At 48.6% G+C, this 16697-nt stretch overlaps 1 protein-coding gene across 3 annotated transcripts in view; it reads left to right on the top strand.

The window, feature by feature from the left end:
• Positions 1-15962, top strand: part of LOC144154864 (N-acetylgalactosamine-6-sulfatase-like) — a 67517-nt gene extending 51555 nt beyond the window's left edge. For all 3 annotated transcript variants that reach the window (XM_077685941.1, XM_077685942.1, XM_077685940.1), the window contains exons 13-14: positions 8964-9081; positions 15140-15962. In XM_077685941.1, the coding sequence (XP_077542067.1) occupies positions 8964-9081; positions 15140-15226 (205 nt within the window). In that variant the 3' untranslated portion in view covers positions 15227-15962. The remainder of the gene's footprint in view (positions 1-8963; positions 9082-15139) is intronic.
• Positions 15963-16697: the final 735 nt, after the last annotated feature.

Raw genomic sequence — 16697 nt, 5'->3', positions numbered from 1 at the left:
CTTGTTTTCGCGCCGAAATCGCTCTTTGGTAGCATTTATAGGATTTCTAGAGCCCCGTTTTACCAACACGCACTGAGTGATAGTGTTTTGTTTTATATTTTTGTCTACAAGGGGATATTTGCGGGGCGGATGCCGCTGGCGCATACGCAGAGCGCGGTTTTTGTTTACGTGTGCGGCATTCTGTAACACCCCATGATAGCTCGTGAATGCGAAAGGATCGAGCGTGGACATTTCAAACTGCTCTGTTACGGTAGTTCCGTTCTTGCATTCGCGTGACTTTGGTCGTGCAATCACTGCACAGAGGTCTTGCGCACGGTTCGCGGCAGTATACAGTGCGCTTCATTCGCAAATGCCGTAGTTCGAGCGCTGCGCTGGCGTCCTTGCACTCGCCTTTCTTGCGATAATTGTGAATCCTCAGCGGCGTTCACTCTGCGCCCGCTTTTACTAACGACCTACATCCTACCTTAATTCCGCGCAGTTTAGAGTGCTTTGCCGTTTTTGTAGAAATGTTTCCTTCACCTTCATGTCGTTATAGGCTGCTGTGAGTAGACTAAAAACATACACATGCTGTTGTGCGTGTGTGCACGTACAGCGACGTGAAAAGCCCCTGCTTCCCCGACTTCGCAGCCGGATACACTAAACTACACTCGCGGCCGTACGTTCATGTGCGAACCTAGTGAAAAACGCAGACTTGTAATTATGGGAATACGCGCCAGAGAAGACTGCGATCAATCGATCGGGTAAACTGAAATTACAGATTTGTGGCCTCTTATTTGTCATACGAACCAGAGATCGAGTCCCTCTACGTGCAAATTATGTAACTAGTTACTGCAGTTAATTAATCATGCAATACGTTTTTTCACCGGCCGCGGTCGTTTACAGCCGTTATTAATGGAGGCGCCTGGACAGAATTGTTTTGTGCTGGGATATATTCTGGCAGATTTGTACATTGCACTAACACAGGGATACACCCGAAAGAAATTCGAAAGAGGACCAATGTCACGATGATTATCAAGAGAAAACAATAAATCACAAAAATGAATTGGTGCCAGCAAATAGATATTTTATTGTAACAAACGTCCGTAATGACGTCGTGCAGGTGGCTTGTGCTGCTGACGTGGCTTCCCGTGAGAAAAAATGTTGGGAGTGGCATTTGGGTTTAGTTTTTTTAACGCCAAGCTTCTCCAATATCCGTTGCTCAAATGGATCCGTGAAATAATCCTATTTAGAAGGGAAAAAAAATGTCGCCACCGAGTTTAAGATGCGCCACAAACACTCCGCAAATATAGGCAATAATGCATTGCAGAAGGGAGTTAGTGAGTGTTCTACCGTAGCATGGTCAAATTCGTGTTCGCGCATCTGCCCAGTGCCGCGTCCGCTCAACTCGCTACACTAAACCCGTTTAGCAAGCGCTTTGCTGGACAAAAATACGTCTGCTGAAAATAATATAGTCGCCCAGTGTGTTTTGGTTCAAATCGCAATGACTGGATACGCTGCGCCATTTACTAAGATGAAGTAAGCGCGCACATTGCAAATGTACGGCATCACGTGTAATGCAAATGTAAGTCGTAATAACGTTCCTCTGTGCATACACGGAAGAAAGGGCGTACAGCCGTTACGGTGCGAATATGCATCTGAAGTATTATTCAAACGTGCGCGAATTTAATAAAGCGATAACAGAAATTGCGCATCAAACGTACGTCAACGGCGCGGTCACTATATTAGCTGGCCTTAAATTGTTTTACCTAGCCGCAATTTTTTTTTCTCGCAACAGCCTCAATTTGCGCCGCACCGACCAGGCCCATATTACGCAGCAAATCACTCCAATGTCATAACAACGGGATTATAATACCACCCGGGTAGCTAACACACAAAACATGACTTCACGCCAAAAAGAGCGTACACGCACTCGGAACGCACACGATACATGGTCAGACGCAAGCTGCCGTCGGCCAAAACAAGCATGAATTCAGGTGAACAATTCTCGCGTCACGAAAACCTTACGACAACTGACTGAACATGCTACGCCGCTGATATTGATGCTGGAAGTTAAGCGCGCACATGACAAATACACGGCCTCTTATCCAAACCAAAGCTTACGACGGGACGAACTCGGCGCTGCGCGCAATGCCTACTCAGAACAAAGCGTGGACGACGGTCGCGAAGGGAATACGCATTTCTTCGTAAGTGACCGCTCAAGCTCGCGCCGAATTTAACAGAGCAAGAACAAGCATTCAGAAACTTACCTCGCAAAAGAGTGATGGCAGCGTCGGCCTGAAGTATGCCCGTTCAAATCTATGCAACCAAACTTTTCTCCTTTCTGCGTCGCGTTTCCCGGACGGAATAACGAAGTCTTGTGCCCTGCCTGACGATATTCGCGCTGCCTAAGGCACAACACAGCGGCACCGAGAAGCAACATAAAACGACACCGGTGCGACATTTTTTCGAAACGAGCAGCTAATGCTTACTTTGCTATTAGCTGCCGCCTACGATAAAGCCGGTACTGAAGCACGGTGGCGACGGTGGCTCGGAAGCCAGCAATGGCGTCGCAGCGGCGGCGTTGCGCAATGTCCCAGCCGGCGAGGCATCGGCGAGGCGACCCGGCGGCGGAGCAAAAAAAAAAAAAAAAAAACCACGTGACTTTTCCCTTGGCCAATGGCGCGCGGCGTTCGCCGGCGAAAAAGAAAATGTCAAAAAACGAAGTAAGAGAGGAGCGCGGGCGAGGGCGAAAGGCGGCGAGATCTAAAGATGGCGCTACCTTAGTAATTTTAGGGACCTTAACCCAGCGTTCCCCGGGCGGAGGTGCCTGCTCGCCAGCGGGCGCGTCAGCAGTACGGCTTTGTCGTCTGCTTTAGCGACGGTGTTTTGGCCCTGTTTTGGGGCAGCTTCGCGTCCAGAGCGCGCTTCCTTCGCACGGCTTGATTAACTTGTTCGACAGCACCTACTGGGTAACGCGTACCCAACGGAATTAAGTGGTCGTACGGCAGAGATATGTTAATGCCGAACCGCATGGAGCTTTTTTTCACGCGATTCGCGCGCGTCGGCGTTAATTGCGCGTGCGTTTTTTCGACGCCGCGTCGACGATTCCGCGCCCGCGGCCAACGTTTATAGATACTTTTTCAGTTTCGGAACTGCGCCTTCCAAAGCGGGCGCGACTTTACCCTAGGCGCTGAGAGGGCGCTCCGGTCGCGAGTTGCGCTGTGTCGGCGGCTGCGGCGGCGGCTCCGGCGGCAGCGTTGACGGCGTGCGCGGCCGGTCCGCTGGGCTCAAAGTTGCGGCCGCGGTTAGTTGCGTGTCTGCTCTACCAGTTTCTTCTTTTCGCTTGCGTTTGTCTTTGCCCTTGTGCGAGAAACTTGCCGTTTTCAGTGTAGTCGGTTTGGGATACTATTGAACAGTGCGGCCGTGGGTGAAAGCATTTCGTCACACCGTCAACGTGCTGTGTTTTCCTTCTTGTGCTGGGCTTGGTGCAATGCCGACTGGCTTAACTCGCAGTCGGCTGTACGGGATTTTCCAGCCCACTTTGGCAGTGATGCTTGTGAGGAGACTGGGCACATGCGTCGTGCATGAGGCACGTGCTTATGCCCTTTACAAAATGTACAAGAGGAGGACGGAATGTAGCCTCATGCTAAAAAAATAGTGAAACAAAACAGACAAATGAACAAAAATAAAAATTCTTAATGCTAACACAATATAACTAGAAAACATACGATCTAAATCTCAAGGATTTTGGGTTAGCTTTACCCGCGCAATTTGATTTCTTTGAAACTACGAAGGATACGCGGATGTCTTTCATAAAGAAAACATGCAGTTGCTGCGCATGGTTATGAGGAAATATCATTCGTGCTGCAACGAACTTGCGCGATTGGCATGTCAAGCGAAATTGTGTGCGCATTTGACAGCTACTGCTACGCGAAAATTCATATAAAATGCTTTCGTTCTTGGTATTTTAGCCCCCGCTAAAAATCACTGGGCGTACGTACTACTCCTTGCATAATCGACCCGTTTCAAATAAATCGCGAACTGGAATAGCGCGCGCGCGGCAAGAAAATGTTGAGCAACTTCCGAGAACAGTTATTTCTTTTCGAGTACGCAGCCAGATCCCAACCGAGATGCCGAAGCGGAACCCAACCGAAATGCCGAAGCGGAACGCTACGGATGGGCCGGCATTTGCACGAGGGTGAAGGAATCCAAGAGCGATAAAAATCACGTGACCAGCAACCCTACGTAACGTGTTACGCCACGTAGTTGTTTTTTTTTTTTTTCCTGCGGGGTATGTTATATTTTTCTGCCATTCTTTTTTTTTTTTTTTTCTCGCGCGCGCACTGCGTTTGCACGGCGTTGCACGCGCTCTCCTGCAAGTCGACGTTCTCATGTGGTGCCGATTATACTTATCTGTGCCTGTTCTAGGTTCAAGCGCACAGAGCTTTTCTTGCGCGCTGACATCCCAGCGCTCACATGCGGTTTACGTTATGCTTTCCTTCCGACTGGAGCAGGAAGGCGCTCCACATGTTTGGTGTGCGTGCGTTGGTGGGCGCACATATCCGGTAATTGCGTACATTCTTGAAAACAAACAGCAATAAACAGAAGACAACGAAATTGTTAGCCACTTGTGTGGTTCTTCCGAGTTCACTTTTGCAAAAGAGTATGGATATGCGCGCATGCGTATATGCATGCTCAAAGTTTCAGCGTAATTGCGTGTCTCTACAAGTTTATTCCTTTCGTTTGCGTTTGTTTTTGTCCCCCGTGCGCGAACCTTGCCCCTTCAGTGCGTTCAGTTTGTGACGCTATTGAACAGTGCCGATTTCATCGAGGATTTCGTGACTCCGTCAAGACGCTGTGTTTTCTTTGATGAGCCTGGCTTACCGCAATGCCAACGTGCTCCGCACCTGGCTGTACGAGCAAATACAGAAGCAACACTCAGAAGTCACTTTTTAGCGCCGTCATCGGATCCATAGCTTCTCACCCAATAGAAAAGAGCGATTCCCCGCGCGGACAAAGAGATAAGCAAAACTCGCAAGGTATGTGGACTTCATTTTCTCGAAGAGGATATTGCGATCATTAACATAAAGTCGTCGAGATCGGCCGGGCTTACTGGGCACTGAAGGAAAGTGCAGTTTCCGTTAACTTTCCCAACCTTACCAGCAACTTGTTGAGCAAGCAGACTCGGCGGCGGTCTCCGAAAAAGAGAAAAGTAGGGTCTGCGCACGAGCTAGGTTATTACAAAAGGAGAGCACTTTCCCAAGGAGTGAGCTCTCCAAAACGCCTGTTCCCCAGCAATGCACCGATTTTGCACAGATAGTCGACAATAGTGCGGCAATACGGCTCCCACCCAACTGGAGAACGGCACCACTCGAAAAAGAACCGGGGCAGCATCGGCAAACTTTTTTACTGGGCCCGAAGGAAAGTCCTGAAGAGCGTTGTTGCGCGACACGATATCACCTATGTTGTCTACGAAACGGGAACCTGCTCCAACAGTCGTGTGAAAAAATATTATTCGGGATGCAATAAATTTGCGCAAAATTGGCATGGCAAGAGAATTTGTGCGCACGCTTGACAGCCACTGCTACGCGAACGTTCATGTAAAACGCTGTCGTTCTTGATATTTTAGCCACCGCTTCAAATCCCTGGGCGTACGTACAAGACTCCTTGCATAATACCGTCCGTTTCAAATAGATCTCAAACTGCAACGGCCGCAGCAAAATGATGAGCAACGTCCGAGAACAGTTATTTCTTTTTCAGTACGCAGCCAGAAGCGGCGAGGACCGGAAACGCCGAGCGGAACGCTCCCCGCTAGCAGACGACGCTCGCTCTCCTAGCGCAACTCGCAACCGCAGCGCCGCGGTGGCGAGAGTCGCGGCCGGCCGCCTTCTCTCTATGGCCGCGGCGGGGAGATGCGGAACTGAAAAAGTATCTAAAAACGTTGCCCGCGGCAGCATCTGCCTTGGCTAGATTTTGACGCGCGTCGCGCGCAGCAGTGGGAGGAGCCTGGCGATATGGTTCCTATAAATATATTCTAGGCACCATACTGGCGACTTGCGCCAATGGGGAGGCGCGCGCCTCATGGCGGCGGTTTCGAAGCGCTCGAGACAGCCGGCGAGCTCCGCCGGTGATGCTTAGGCTTACCACCTCAGCAGATATTGAATCGCTTTCACTAGCGGCGCGGATGATGTTTTATAGTACCGTTTTCACCCACATAAGCTCCTTTACCGCACAAGCAACTTCGTGCGTGCCTTGAGCGTCATTTTAGACAGCGCTTATAGCAGCGGTCGCTCGAGCTCCCGGCACTACTTCGCGGCCGAAGCCGCCGCCATGTTGCCGCCGCCTGCCGCGCCGCGCACAGCGTGCGGGTGGCTCCGCGGCAGCGTCAGCGCGCCTGTGGCGTCCGCGGTGCGTTTTCGCGAGCAGTAAACGCTCCATGCAGGGCGGGAAAGCAAAATGTAGAGACCACAAAAACATTTGGCCGCTAGAGAAACGCTACCTTTTGCGCACGGCTTGCCACGAATGGGACTCCGGTTTCTAAATTGTTGAATACCAATCGGTTGTGTTTTATGAGGTATTACAAAAGGCAAAAGGAGCAACTGGTTCTGATAAATAGCGATAATAACAGTTCCCTCAGCTTTCTCGTAGTTCTCAAACGTACTAAACTGACTAGTTTTAATCGGCATAAATGGGAATAACTAAGCTAACATGCCGAATTGTTTCGGTGGCTGCGCTTGTGTCGCACGGTGGTGTAGCACCAAGCTAGCACATCTGGATGGCTAGGTTCCGCTGTTTCACCCTTCGAAAGACGTTCCTCTCCGTTTTCTTTCTGCCGACGCACGGCCGGGCTACAGCGGCGGCGTCCGCCGCTCTAGCCCGGCCGCGGCTGACGCTGGTGTGTTCGGGACGCCGCCCCCGCGAATTCCAGGTAACGGCTGGCAGAATCTCTGGTTTCACTCTTTGTAGAGCCACCTGTGTGAATTCAAGTGACGTCGCATGGGCAATTGTTGAGGGCGTCGTTTAAAGTTTTGCTTTCCGACCACCTTCACAGCGTGGATTGGAGCCAATTTTTTTTATTGTGCAATGGACCGACGGCATCCACACGCATATGGCGGATGATTCTGCGGTCACTGAGCCGTCCGCATAAACGTGCGTGTGGTCTGCGTACGCGGTTAATATATATATATTCGAGAGTGAAAAGCTTCAGTGAGGTGCGGCATGGACGACTTTTAACACGGAAGTGTTTTATTCCCGGGCACACAAAGATTTCACATGCGTCATATCCGTCACGGAAGTGACGTCAGTACAGCGAAGCAAGCAGACTGTAAAGGGTGCACACCTGCACACATGGTCTTCTTGTGGGGAAGCCGCCTTTAGTACCAAAGAGTACGTCATACATAGGGTTGTTCGTTTTCGGGTTTTATATGTTAACACGAAAGTGTTTTATGCCGGGATACACCAAGATTTCACTGACGTCATATCCGTCGCGGAAATGACGCCAGTATACACCTTTACCGGAGCGACCCGCGAGCAGGACGTTGCTCGCCAAGCACACCCACGAAGACAGCCGCCGTCCCGCAAATCATGCTCAGCTGCAGATCTTGCTGCACATTTCACTTTCGTGTTTTACCGATTCCTATGACAGAGGAATCAATCACAGTTTTTTTTTTTTGCTTATTCCGGGAATTTTTGTTATTATATTCCATGGTGCGAGTATCCACGGTGGCAATGCTCGTTTGACAGGTCGTTAAAAATTTGCTGGAAGCAAGTCTCTTCATGCGATGCGGTGATGGCTGCCAGATGATGCGCATATGGCACCGAGTGATATGGCGTAGAGATGTTCGAAGGCACTCTTGATGTTGAAGCACTGAGGCAGAGAGGCACCGAGCTTCCCGCAAAGTTTCAATTGTGGATGTGCATTTGGGAAGACCCAGGCACACGCGTAGAGCTCTCACCAGCACTGAATCTATGATCGTCAAATTTGTAGAAGACAGTTGATGTAGGGCCGGCAGGCTGTAGCACAGAAGGCCGAGAAAGAGTGCTTGATATATTCTAAGAAGAGAGGACACGGAGCATCCCCAAGGTTGTCCACGCAAAATGCGCACGAAAGGCAAAAGCCTCTCTTTCAATTTCACTCGGACAAATACAGGTGGTCTACCTTAATTGATATAAGCGTGCAGGTTTAGCCCAGCGTGACGTTTTTCGTGGTGCAGCTGTAGATATCATCGCTACCATGGGTATCAAGAGCAACAACAAACAACAACATGCTGGTATAAATGCACCTTCACTAAGCGCATTCCCCTCCAGTCATTTCCGCCCATTTAGAATGACTCCGTCCCCGAAACTCTATGCCTTTGCGAAGTGGTACCTCTCGACTTCTATTCATTAATTCTCTGGCCAATACAATTAGACCAAAATACCCCGAAGCATTCAAGAACCCCTCAAATTCCAGGAGAGCGTATATTTCTTGCCTAAAATCCGTCCTCGTGCTGTGTTTCCCCTTTCTGTGCCCCTCAGCGAGGAGGAGAGTGTCTTCTTAGCCTGACATATGCTTTGCTCCCGACGTTTTTTCTAGAATGGTTTCCTCCTCGACTAAAAATTCAAAGGCCCCTCTCCATGATGCAAGTGCTTCCTCGCAGCGGAGGCAGCCAAATCGCCCTCAGTCTTTCCTTCCACGCAATTGCTTCTCATTTCGCTTTCATTATTTTTAACTTGATATGTACTGGTAAAGCTATACTAAAACGTTACAATTTCTTTCCCACCTATGGTTTTACAAATTGCGATAAAAATATAGCAGAATTTTACGTGTCTTCTTAGGATACGCTTTTGTGAAGGAGTGCTTTGTGTAACTTTCTGTGTGTGCACATGTGTGTTATCGTTATCACGCATCGATCGTCAGTTCATGCTGATCGCGTTCGAATTAGTTTTGTTGGAGCGCGCCTTTCAGGACAGGAAAAGCATTTAATTTTGGTGTCTTCTTGCAGCCCACGAAGTGCAGAGTATCGTCACGCAATGCCGTCGATCCTGAGCACTTACCAGGAGCACAAGGCATCGTTAGTCCCTGGCAAACCACAGCTCGACTGGTGCGACGCTGCGGTTATGGTGAGTTGGTTAACGCAAGAACGAAAAAGTAGTGCTTTGAAATGCTCGCTAACACAAACTGTTGGCATGTGAACATGAGTATAATCGCAGTTTAGCAGGTAGTATTCTTTCTTCATCATTATTTGGTTTCTTTCCAGAAAATAGAAAGCATGTGGTGGATCGAGATCTCGCTGCCGTAAGGTTTATTCGTTCAAACAGGGAACAACAACAAAAAACTGGGCTATCTCCACTAACGTGAAACCTGGGGAGGGGCGAAGCATGCAGTGTATAAGTGTATGATGTGGTTTCGATGATGCGGTTTCGATGTATGATGCAGTTTCGAAGTTATGAAGCGTATAATGCAGTTTCGATGCTGAGCGCTCGGTGTCTTAGCCTAGGCCTTGACGTTTTTTTTCCCACAGCGATAAAACTGTTGGGGGTAAAAGTCTTGTGTCTCTGAAGCAAGAAGCGATCTAGAGCGAGGTGTTGGAAAACGAGTGTCCCGGTGTTTTAGTACCGTGACTACATGAGACGCCTACAGCTCGAGCCATTAATTAATTAAGGTGCTTTGCCCCTAAAAACATCATGCACACTCCATCTAACGACGACGATGGTTGAACGCAAAGCTTTCTCATTATGGATTCTTTGGTTGGCCACACTGCGAGTATGTGCTACTATGGAGGTACGCACCACTTTTCTAGAATACCGACAGCAGCTCTCGGGTGTGCACTCCTTAGGCCTAACGTTTTGGCTGGGGTGTACGGCGCAAATCGGTACCTGCTGCATGCCGTTCAGTGAGCAATTTTTTGAGTGGGTGGTGGTTTGAGGTGATAAACCCCAAGACGTGACGTTAGGCCTAACGTCCTAAACCTCATAATGGGAAGTTAGGCCTAACGCCTTGTGGCTTACAGCCTTGCGGCATGCAGAGCAACGCCATTCTTCTCACGACGGATTCTTTGGTTGTTGTCTGAGTTTTCCAAACCTCTTCAACCATGTGGAAATGGAACAGATAGACGCTGGCTTCATAATGATGAAGCCAGCCTCTATTTATTTGCTCCATTGCCCTGGGTCCCTCGCGGTTCGATTCAGGCCATAGGAAACGTCTTTAAAGCGAAGCTTTAGTACCCTCACTGATGTCGTTGTACGCCAGTACGCCCTGCAGGAAAGTCGACTTTCTCTGACGACGAGGATAGTGGCCCAGCATGCACCTTCACACCCCCATACGAAATTTAATGTTTCAATGCATCAAAATTCGTTTTATAAAATTCGCCATGACCACCATTAAAAATTTGGTTGTTTTGGAAATAAAAACAGTGTAATTTACAGAAACAGTTGTTCTTTGACAAGGAAAGCAAAACCACGTCCCATATTTCTCCTGGGACCAAAAAAATACTCTTGAGCTTCGAAGCAAAACGTGACAGCGAGCTCTAAAAAAGGTATTTCTATATTAAAGCGCAGCTTTAGTGTCCTCAGTGATGCTGTTGTATACAAATACGCCCTGCAGGAAAGCCAACTTTCTTTGACGATGATGATGAATGATTGTGGGTGATGTGAAAGAAAAAATCGCTCCCGTGGCCGGAATCGAATCTGGGTCTCTTGTGTTATGAAGCTGGCGTGTACACTACAAGTTGGGACGTATCACCTACCCAGCACCGCATAAACACCAAACGAAAGAGGGCCCGGGGAACGCAGCTCCGTGCACTCCAGACGAATACTTTCCCCCATCCCACTAACTGCCACATCTTGCACCCCACCGTATATTCCCCGCTATGCCGCTTCTGCGCAGCCCCCGGGACGCTCTTTCATATGGTAGTGGGCTGCGCGCACGCCCCACTGCATTCGCGAAATCTCCGCCTTTCTTCTCGCGAGCTTTGGGAGAGAGCTCTGACCAGCTCCGACCTCAATGACCAGCGCCTGCTGGTGTTGAGGGCTGTTGAGGCGGGGAAAGCTCAAGGGGTCTTGGACTGAGGACTCCTCCCCATTGCTTTTCGCAATAAACACGTTTACTCTCTATCCAATTGCTCCATTTCGACGTGGTCGAAGGGGAACGCCAAGCAGCAGGTACCGATTCGCGCCGTACACACCAAGCCCAAACGTTAGGCTTACGGAGTGCACACCCGAGAGTTGCTGTGGGTATTCTAGAAAAGTGGTGCGTACCTCAAGAGTAGCACATACCCGCAGTGTGGGACTGGCCAGTCAAAGAATCCATCGCGAGAAAGCTTCGCGTTCAACGATCGTCGTCGTTAGATGGAGGGGTGCAGGATTTTTTTTCTTTCACTTCACCCGCAATCATTCATTATCATCGTCAAAGGAAGTTAGCTTTCCTGCAGAACGTATTGGCGTACAACGGCGTCGGTGAGGACACTAAAGCTTCGCTTTAAAAAGTGGGGAAGGTTGGGGGGTGGGGGAGGCATATGCTGCGCAACAGGAATTCCTATTTCAACAAAAAAATTAACGCCAGTTCCACGCCTGTAAAGTCTGTTGAAACAGCGGAGCTGACTTGGGATTGCTGGCGTCATCCATCTTCGAGGCTATAGGTTTGAGTCTTGTTAACATTGAAGCGGATTAGCTGTTACATTTTTTTTTACGTAGACCGACACACCACCACAACTGAAAGGCTGTCGCAAAGGTAAAGTTTGTCACTTCAACATGCATGGATACCGCAATTATAAACCATCAAGTCAGATAAATTAAATTTATTGCAGAACATCTGACAAAGAAACTGCACGGACGGATAGGTAAAAACAAAAGCTAAGGGCAACAAAAAATTATTATGTCACATTTGCTGCCGAGTCAATTCTGCAATGCATAATACAAAAAATGTGAAAAAATGCTCGTGTCGGTAGCATTATGTGCCATATAAGCAAAAATTTTCATGTGCTAAAAATGCTTCATCACTCGATTTAAGCATTTAGAAACTTCACTGTACCTGTAAGTATTATTTTGCTATTTGCGCACGAGCATGCTACACTTTAATTTCCACGCAATGCGATTTTCACTCCACTGCATGCGGCTTATGGCAGTTTCAGCATGGGTATTTAGCACACACCAAACAGGCAACAGCTAATAATGTGGGACAGGTATACAAGGCTGCCCGCATCAGCTGTAAGTCAGCTGGCAATGAAAGTGGAGTACTGCAGCTTTTTCATCACACGTCGAAATATGAAGAAGCTGTCAAGGAAAACATACAACTTTCGCACCCACGCAGGGTAATTACAGTCCTTCATATTCATAAAATTGTGCGTCCACAGCCAATCATATTAGTATACGCTGGAAAGGAAAGCATTAAAAAAAACTTTAGAAACATTAATACATACACAATTGTGCCATATTCTATGATGTTACAGCCGCTAGGAATTTCTTCTGTAAGAGAGTAGGTATGTAGAAATAGAAAAACGAAAGCCGTCAGACAGTTCCATGTTGGACGGGATGCGTGAAAAGGAAACTAGGCGACATATGCCAACCAATCAAAACAGCGCTAAACAGCCACAATGTGATATTTTTCGTTACTAAGTAATCTGTGAAGCTTAGCCCTCACTCTAGTCAGACGCTAAGCCCCCAGTAACAGCTACACTAAAAAAAAATTGTCAAATTCGCCATCAAGTGTGCCGGCGCTTGTCAATGCGCACAGGCACCAGTGAAGGCCACAGTAAGAAACATGTCCTAGAAGGCCAGACATGGCAAATGACGTCACATTGTTCGACATGGCCACACCCCACCCTGTAAACCGTCTATAGATGTGGCCGCCCACACTAGTACACTGAGATAATGGGGCGGCAGAACACAGTCAAGCGAGAGAACAAACAAAAAGTGAAATTACCATCGTCGCCAACTCTCCTATTACATGTCAACATACAGGAACGAGCAGCGGTGCGACGTGTAGGGGACAGATCGAAGCTATCCTATAGAAACGCGAGGCAGAAACAAGGTGTCTCGCGCGCGTACACCCAGACGTCATCCATCTTTCTCGGCTGTGCTTTCTCGACTCTTCAAAGAGTCGAGAAAGCACAGCTGGTCCTTCCCCAAAGGAGGATTAACCGTGCTCTTCATTTGCAAGTTCCTTTGCAATGAGTTCAATCCGCACTCTTATTGCCTGTTAAAATGACAGGCAATCGAACTGGTGCGTCTGTGGTGGTTTTCAGACTGTTTTGCGGTGTACACTGCCCGATGGCTTCCCCCATGTAATTGCAGTCGTAACAGTAGTGAATGAGAAAGTTTCACCCCTTTCAACGAAGATGCGCTAGCATTCTCCTTTACAGAGTGTATTGGCCCTTTCTTTTCTTTTTTGGTTCTACACCTATAGTTCTAAGACGCGCCATTTCCTGTCGCAGCTGCTAAACAACTGATGGAAGGGGCCAATCTGTATGCCTTTTCACATGGTTTTGCAGTGCTCTGAATAAGACTTGTATAGAGCATGTAAAATCAGAGCCAAGTGTAGGGCGGGCACGGATAATCTATAGATGCTCCCTCAATCTTTAGTCCAGCCATGCAGGACAGCAACAATGCTGTATGAAGGGCAATGCACATATGTGACGTGTTCACCTGTCTGAGTGCTACAAGTGCTTGTTTGCACGTATTTGGAGCTGAAATTTTCTGATAGCCACTAACCCGGCTATACGGTGTAAGTGTGATTGACCTTTTGGCGGCTCTGGAATTGTATTTTGCAATGCTGCAATGCTCAATGAATCAGCTGGTCTTTTCAGCAGTTGACTAAATTCCAGGAAAATTCCCAAAGTCGCGAAAAGCAACCTTTTAGACCGGTATTTCATTTTGGACAGCGGATAGCTTTGACCGCCTTTTCTTTTTCAGTAATGATTTTCCTTCTCCATATGTTGCTCACTAAGTAGAGCAGCTGCAGTCAGCTCTTAGGAGATGCTGTCTGTTGAAAACATGGAAGAAAAGTTTTGCCTTTGCGGCCAGGGTAAAGTGGATCCAAGCATACCCCTTCTTTCAGGATCTCCCTTTGTATAACTACGTCCTACTTAAATTTGTGTAGACCTCCACATAGAGCTATATGCATGGTGAAATTGATACAAAGACCTCATATGTTGCATGTTATCTTTATGAAATGACAGGCTATTTTACCGCTCAAGTTGAAACCATTTCAGCCAGCGAAGGAGCAAGCACCCACTGCATGAAAGGCGTACGAAAGTTGTCACAAAACAATGCAATTCTAATTAGCTTTTGACCATCCCTGTGTACTTGAAAGGCTTGATAATTACCGTTCACATGGCCACATATTTGGGATGGTCTCCAATTAAGCGCTTGCATTGACAGTAACTACCGGCGTGAAACTGGAAATTTACACAGACTCAACGACAGCGATACGTGATCTACGTCACGTTGCACGTAGCACCAGCATGTCGGCACATATTCACGCAATCCTGGACACATACCCATGCCCTGTGCATGTTTTGTGGATTCACCGGGGCATGCTTCCTGCCCACATAGCGGCAGATCGCGCCTGTCGCCGCATAGACCTTCCACGGCCACTACCACTTCTTCCGGTGTCCACCCTAGAAGAACTGCTGGTGGAAAAGGAGAACCTCCGCCGCGCCACGCGTGCTTTACTTCCACCGCGTGGAACTGACCTCCCCAGTGGGCTCGCTCGCTGGGAGGAGGTCCTGCTGCGGAGACTTCGAGTTGGGGTGGCCTTATCCCCAGCAGTGACCCACGCTTGGCCTGCCCGCTATCACGCACCGATTGCGGACACCTGTCCCTTTTGTACGGTCCCTGCGTCCGAACCGAAGCCGACACGAGCCACCTTCTATGGACCTGCCCTGCCCTTCAAACCTCTCGCCTGCAACACCTCCGGGGCACAGGGCTCCATCCTGGGAGACCCCCTGATCTACAGCAGTGGATATGGGGCCCTCAGTACCATGTCTCTGTGTGAAACAAATGTGATGTTGTACATATAACTTTATGCCGTAAGGCAAGTCTCGCAAAAAAAAAAAAATGCCTAGTTTTCTTTACGTTGCTTCACCCACTCAGCCATGCATTTTTTCATTTTTGCGTGGGTGTGCCTGCGCTACTTGTGGCCAAATTTGCTGAGATGTCTTCCGGTGTTTGTACTTCCAAGCATTGGGCGCCTCCTGGCTGTCATGCGATCGGACGCTGCCTCGAGAAGCCGCCGTCCAGACCGTACCTCTGCAACTGGCCCCACTAGGAGATCACAACATGCTTTGGTGCCAAGGATAACAAGCAGAGAGAAGACAGTGTGTATTTTTCAACAAGTGCTGCTGAAGCAAACTGCAAAATGTGTTTCACCACTTCAGCAATATTCTCTGTGGGTTGTTACTATAGGACATTACTCAATCGCTACTGCCCAAATATGGGCTCGCTGAAAAGATGCTTTCTGCTGGTGCAGTGAATTCCCTGTTGTGTGTGCGTGTTTTTTGAAGTGTCAGCTTAGTTTTCATTGCTGTCAGAGGGATGCAGGTATGTTGCATGTGGTGGGCGTGAACGGCAGCCTGATGCTAAAATGATCGCGATAACAAATCTGGCACCATTCGATGGCTGATACCATGTTTCTGCGACGTCTCCTTACACCCTCAGCTTTGGACAAAAAAAACCCTAAAATTTGTAGGAATTCTCCCTTATGAGCTGTATTGTCGACCTTGTCCCGCATTAAAACAAAGCTGCACCATCTACCTCTTGGCAGAAATTGGAATAAACTAATTGGCAAAAGGGGGCGTGGCAGTTCTACTGCACAGCACAAAATTGCAGCGGTGATCCTGTTTAGTGGGCAGTTGTTGGTCAGCAGGGCACAGGTGCTACCAGCCTTAACAAAACACCGGCAAGCAAACAACCATTCGTCCGTGTGGACCGTAACACATGATACACTGCAAGTGCCCTTTCATATTGCAGTTTAACCCCGTCGTAGCGAACACTGATATAGCGAATTACCGTATTTATTCGAATCTAGGCCGGCCCCGATTCTAAGCCGACCCCCGAAAGTCCGGAGCCATGAAAAAAAAAAAAAAAACCTACCTCGAATGTAGGCGGAACAAAAAGGCAGGTCAGCGTTCACAAAAAGAAAACACGTTTATTGAACATGAAGATGTGGTGCTGGAACTCAATCAGTTTCTCTTCAAAATCACTGGGCAACTTCTGGGCAATTGAGGTTCGACGACGGAGGCTAAAGCCGAAGCGCTTCATGAATTTCTGTAGCCAGCCCCGACTGGCTTTGAAGTGTGCCCGCGATACGCCTCGTTCCCTTGAAAGCTCCCTTGCTTTTGCCTGGAGCACTTCCGTCGTTACTGGAAGGGCAGCTGCTCGCTGCGTCCGAACGAAGTCAGCCAATGCCATCTTCATTTCTTGGTGACAGCCTTCTCGTGGCCCGGTGAATGCCATCCTCGTTGCGGCGCACGCAAATATCCTCTCCCATTGCGTCCTCCAATGGCGGACATTTTTTTTTCATCCACGCCAAAGTCCCACCCGGCTTGAACGTTCGACAACTCCGCTGCTAAAACAACTTTTCTTTTAAAAGCGGCAATATAATGGCACCGCTTGTTTGGTGCCATTGCGCGGTCAAAAACAACGTTACTGGAGTAACGTTGGTCAAAACCAAACGCCACACCGCACGCAGGACACTATCCACACGGTTCAAAATGGTGGCATCGCTATGGCCCCTTAAG

Source organism: Haemaphysalis longicornis, unplaced genomic scaffold (genome assembly GCF_048455015.1).
Source record: "Haemaphysalis longicornis isolate Haplotype H1 unplaced genomic scaffold, Haemaphysalis longicornis Haplotype H1 scaffold_1, whole genome shotgun sequence".
Lineage (NCBI taxonomy): Eukaryota > Metazoa > Arthropoda > Arachnida > Ixodida > Ixodidae > Haemaphysalis > Haemaphysalis longicornis.
Note: the sequence above shows the minus strand (reverse complement) of the source record. Positions and strands in the feature narration are given on the sequence as shown.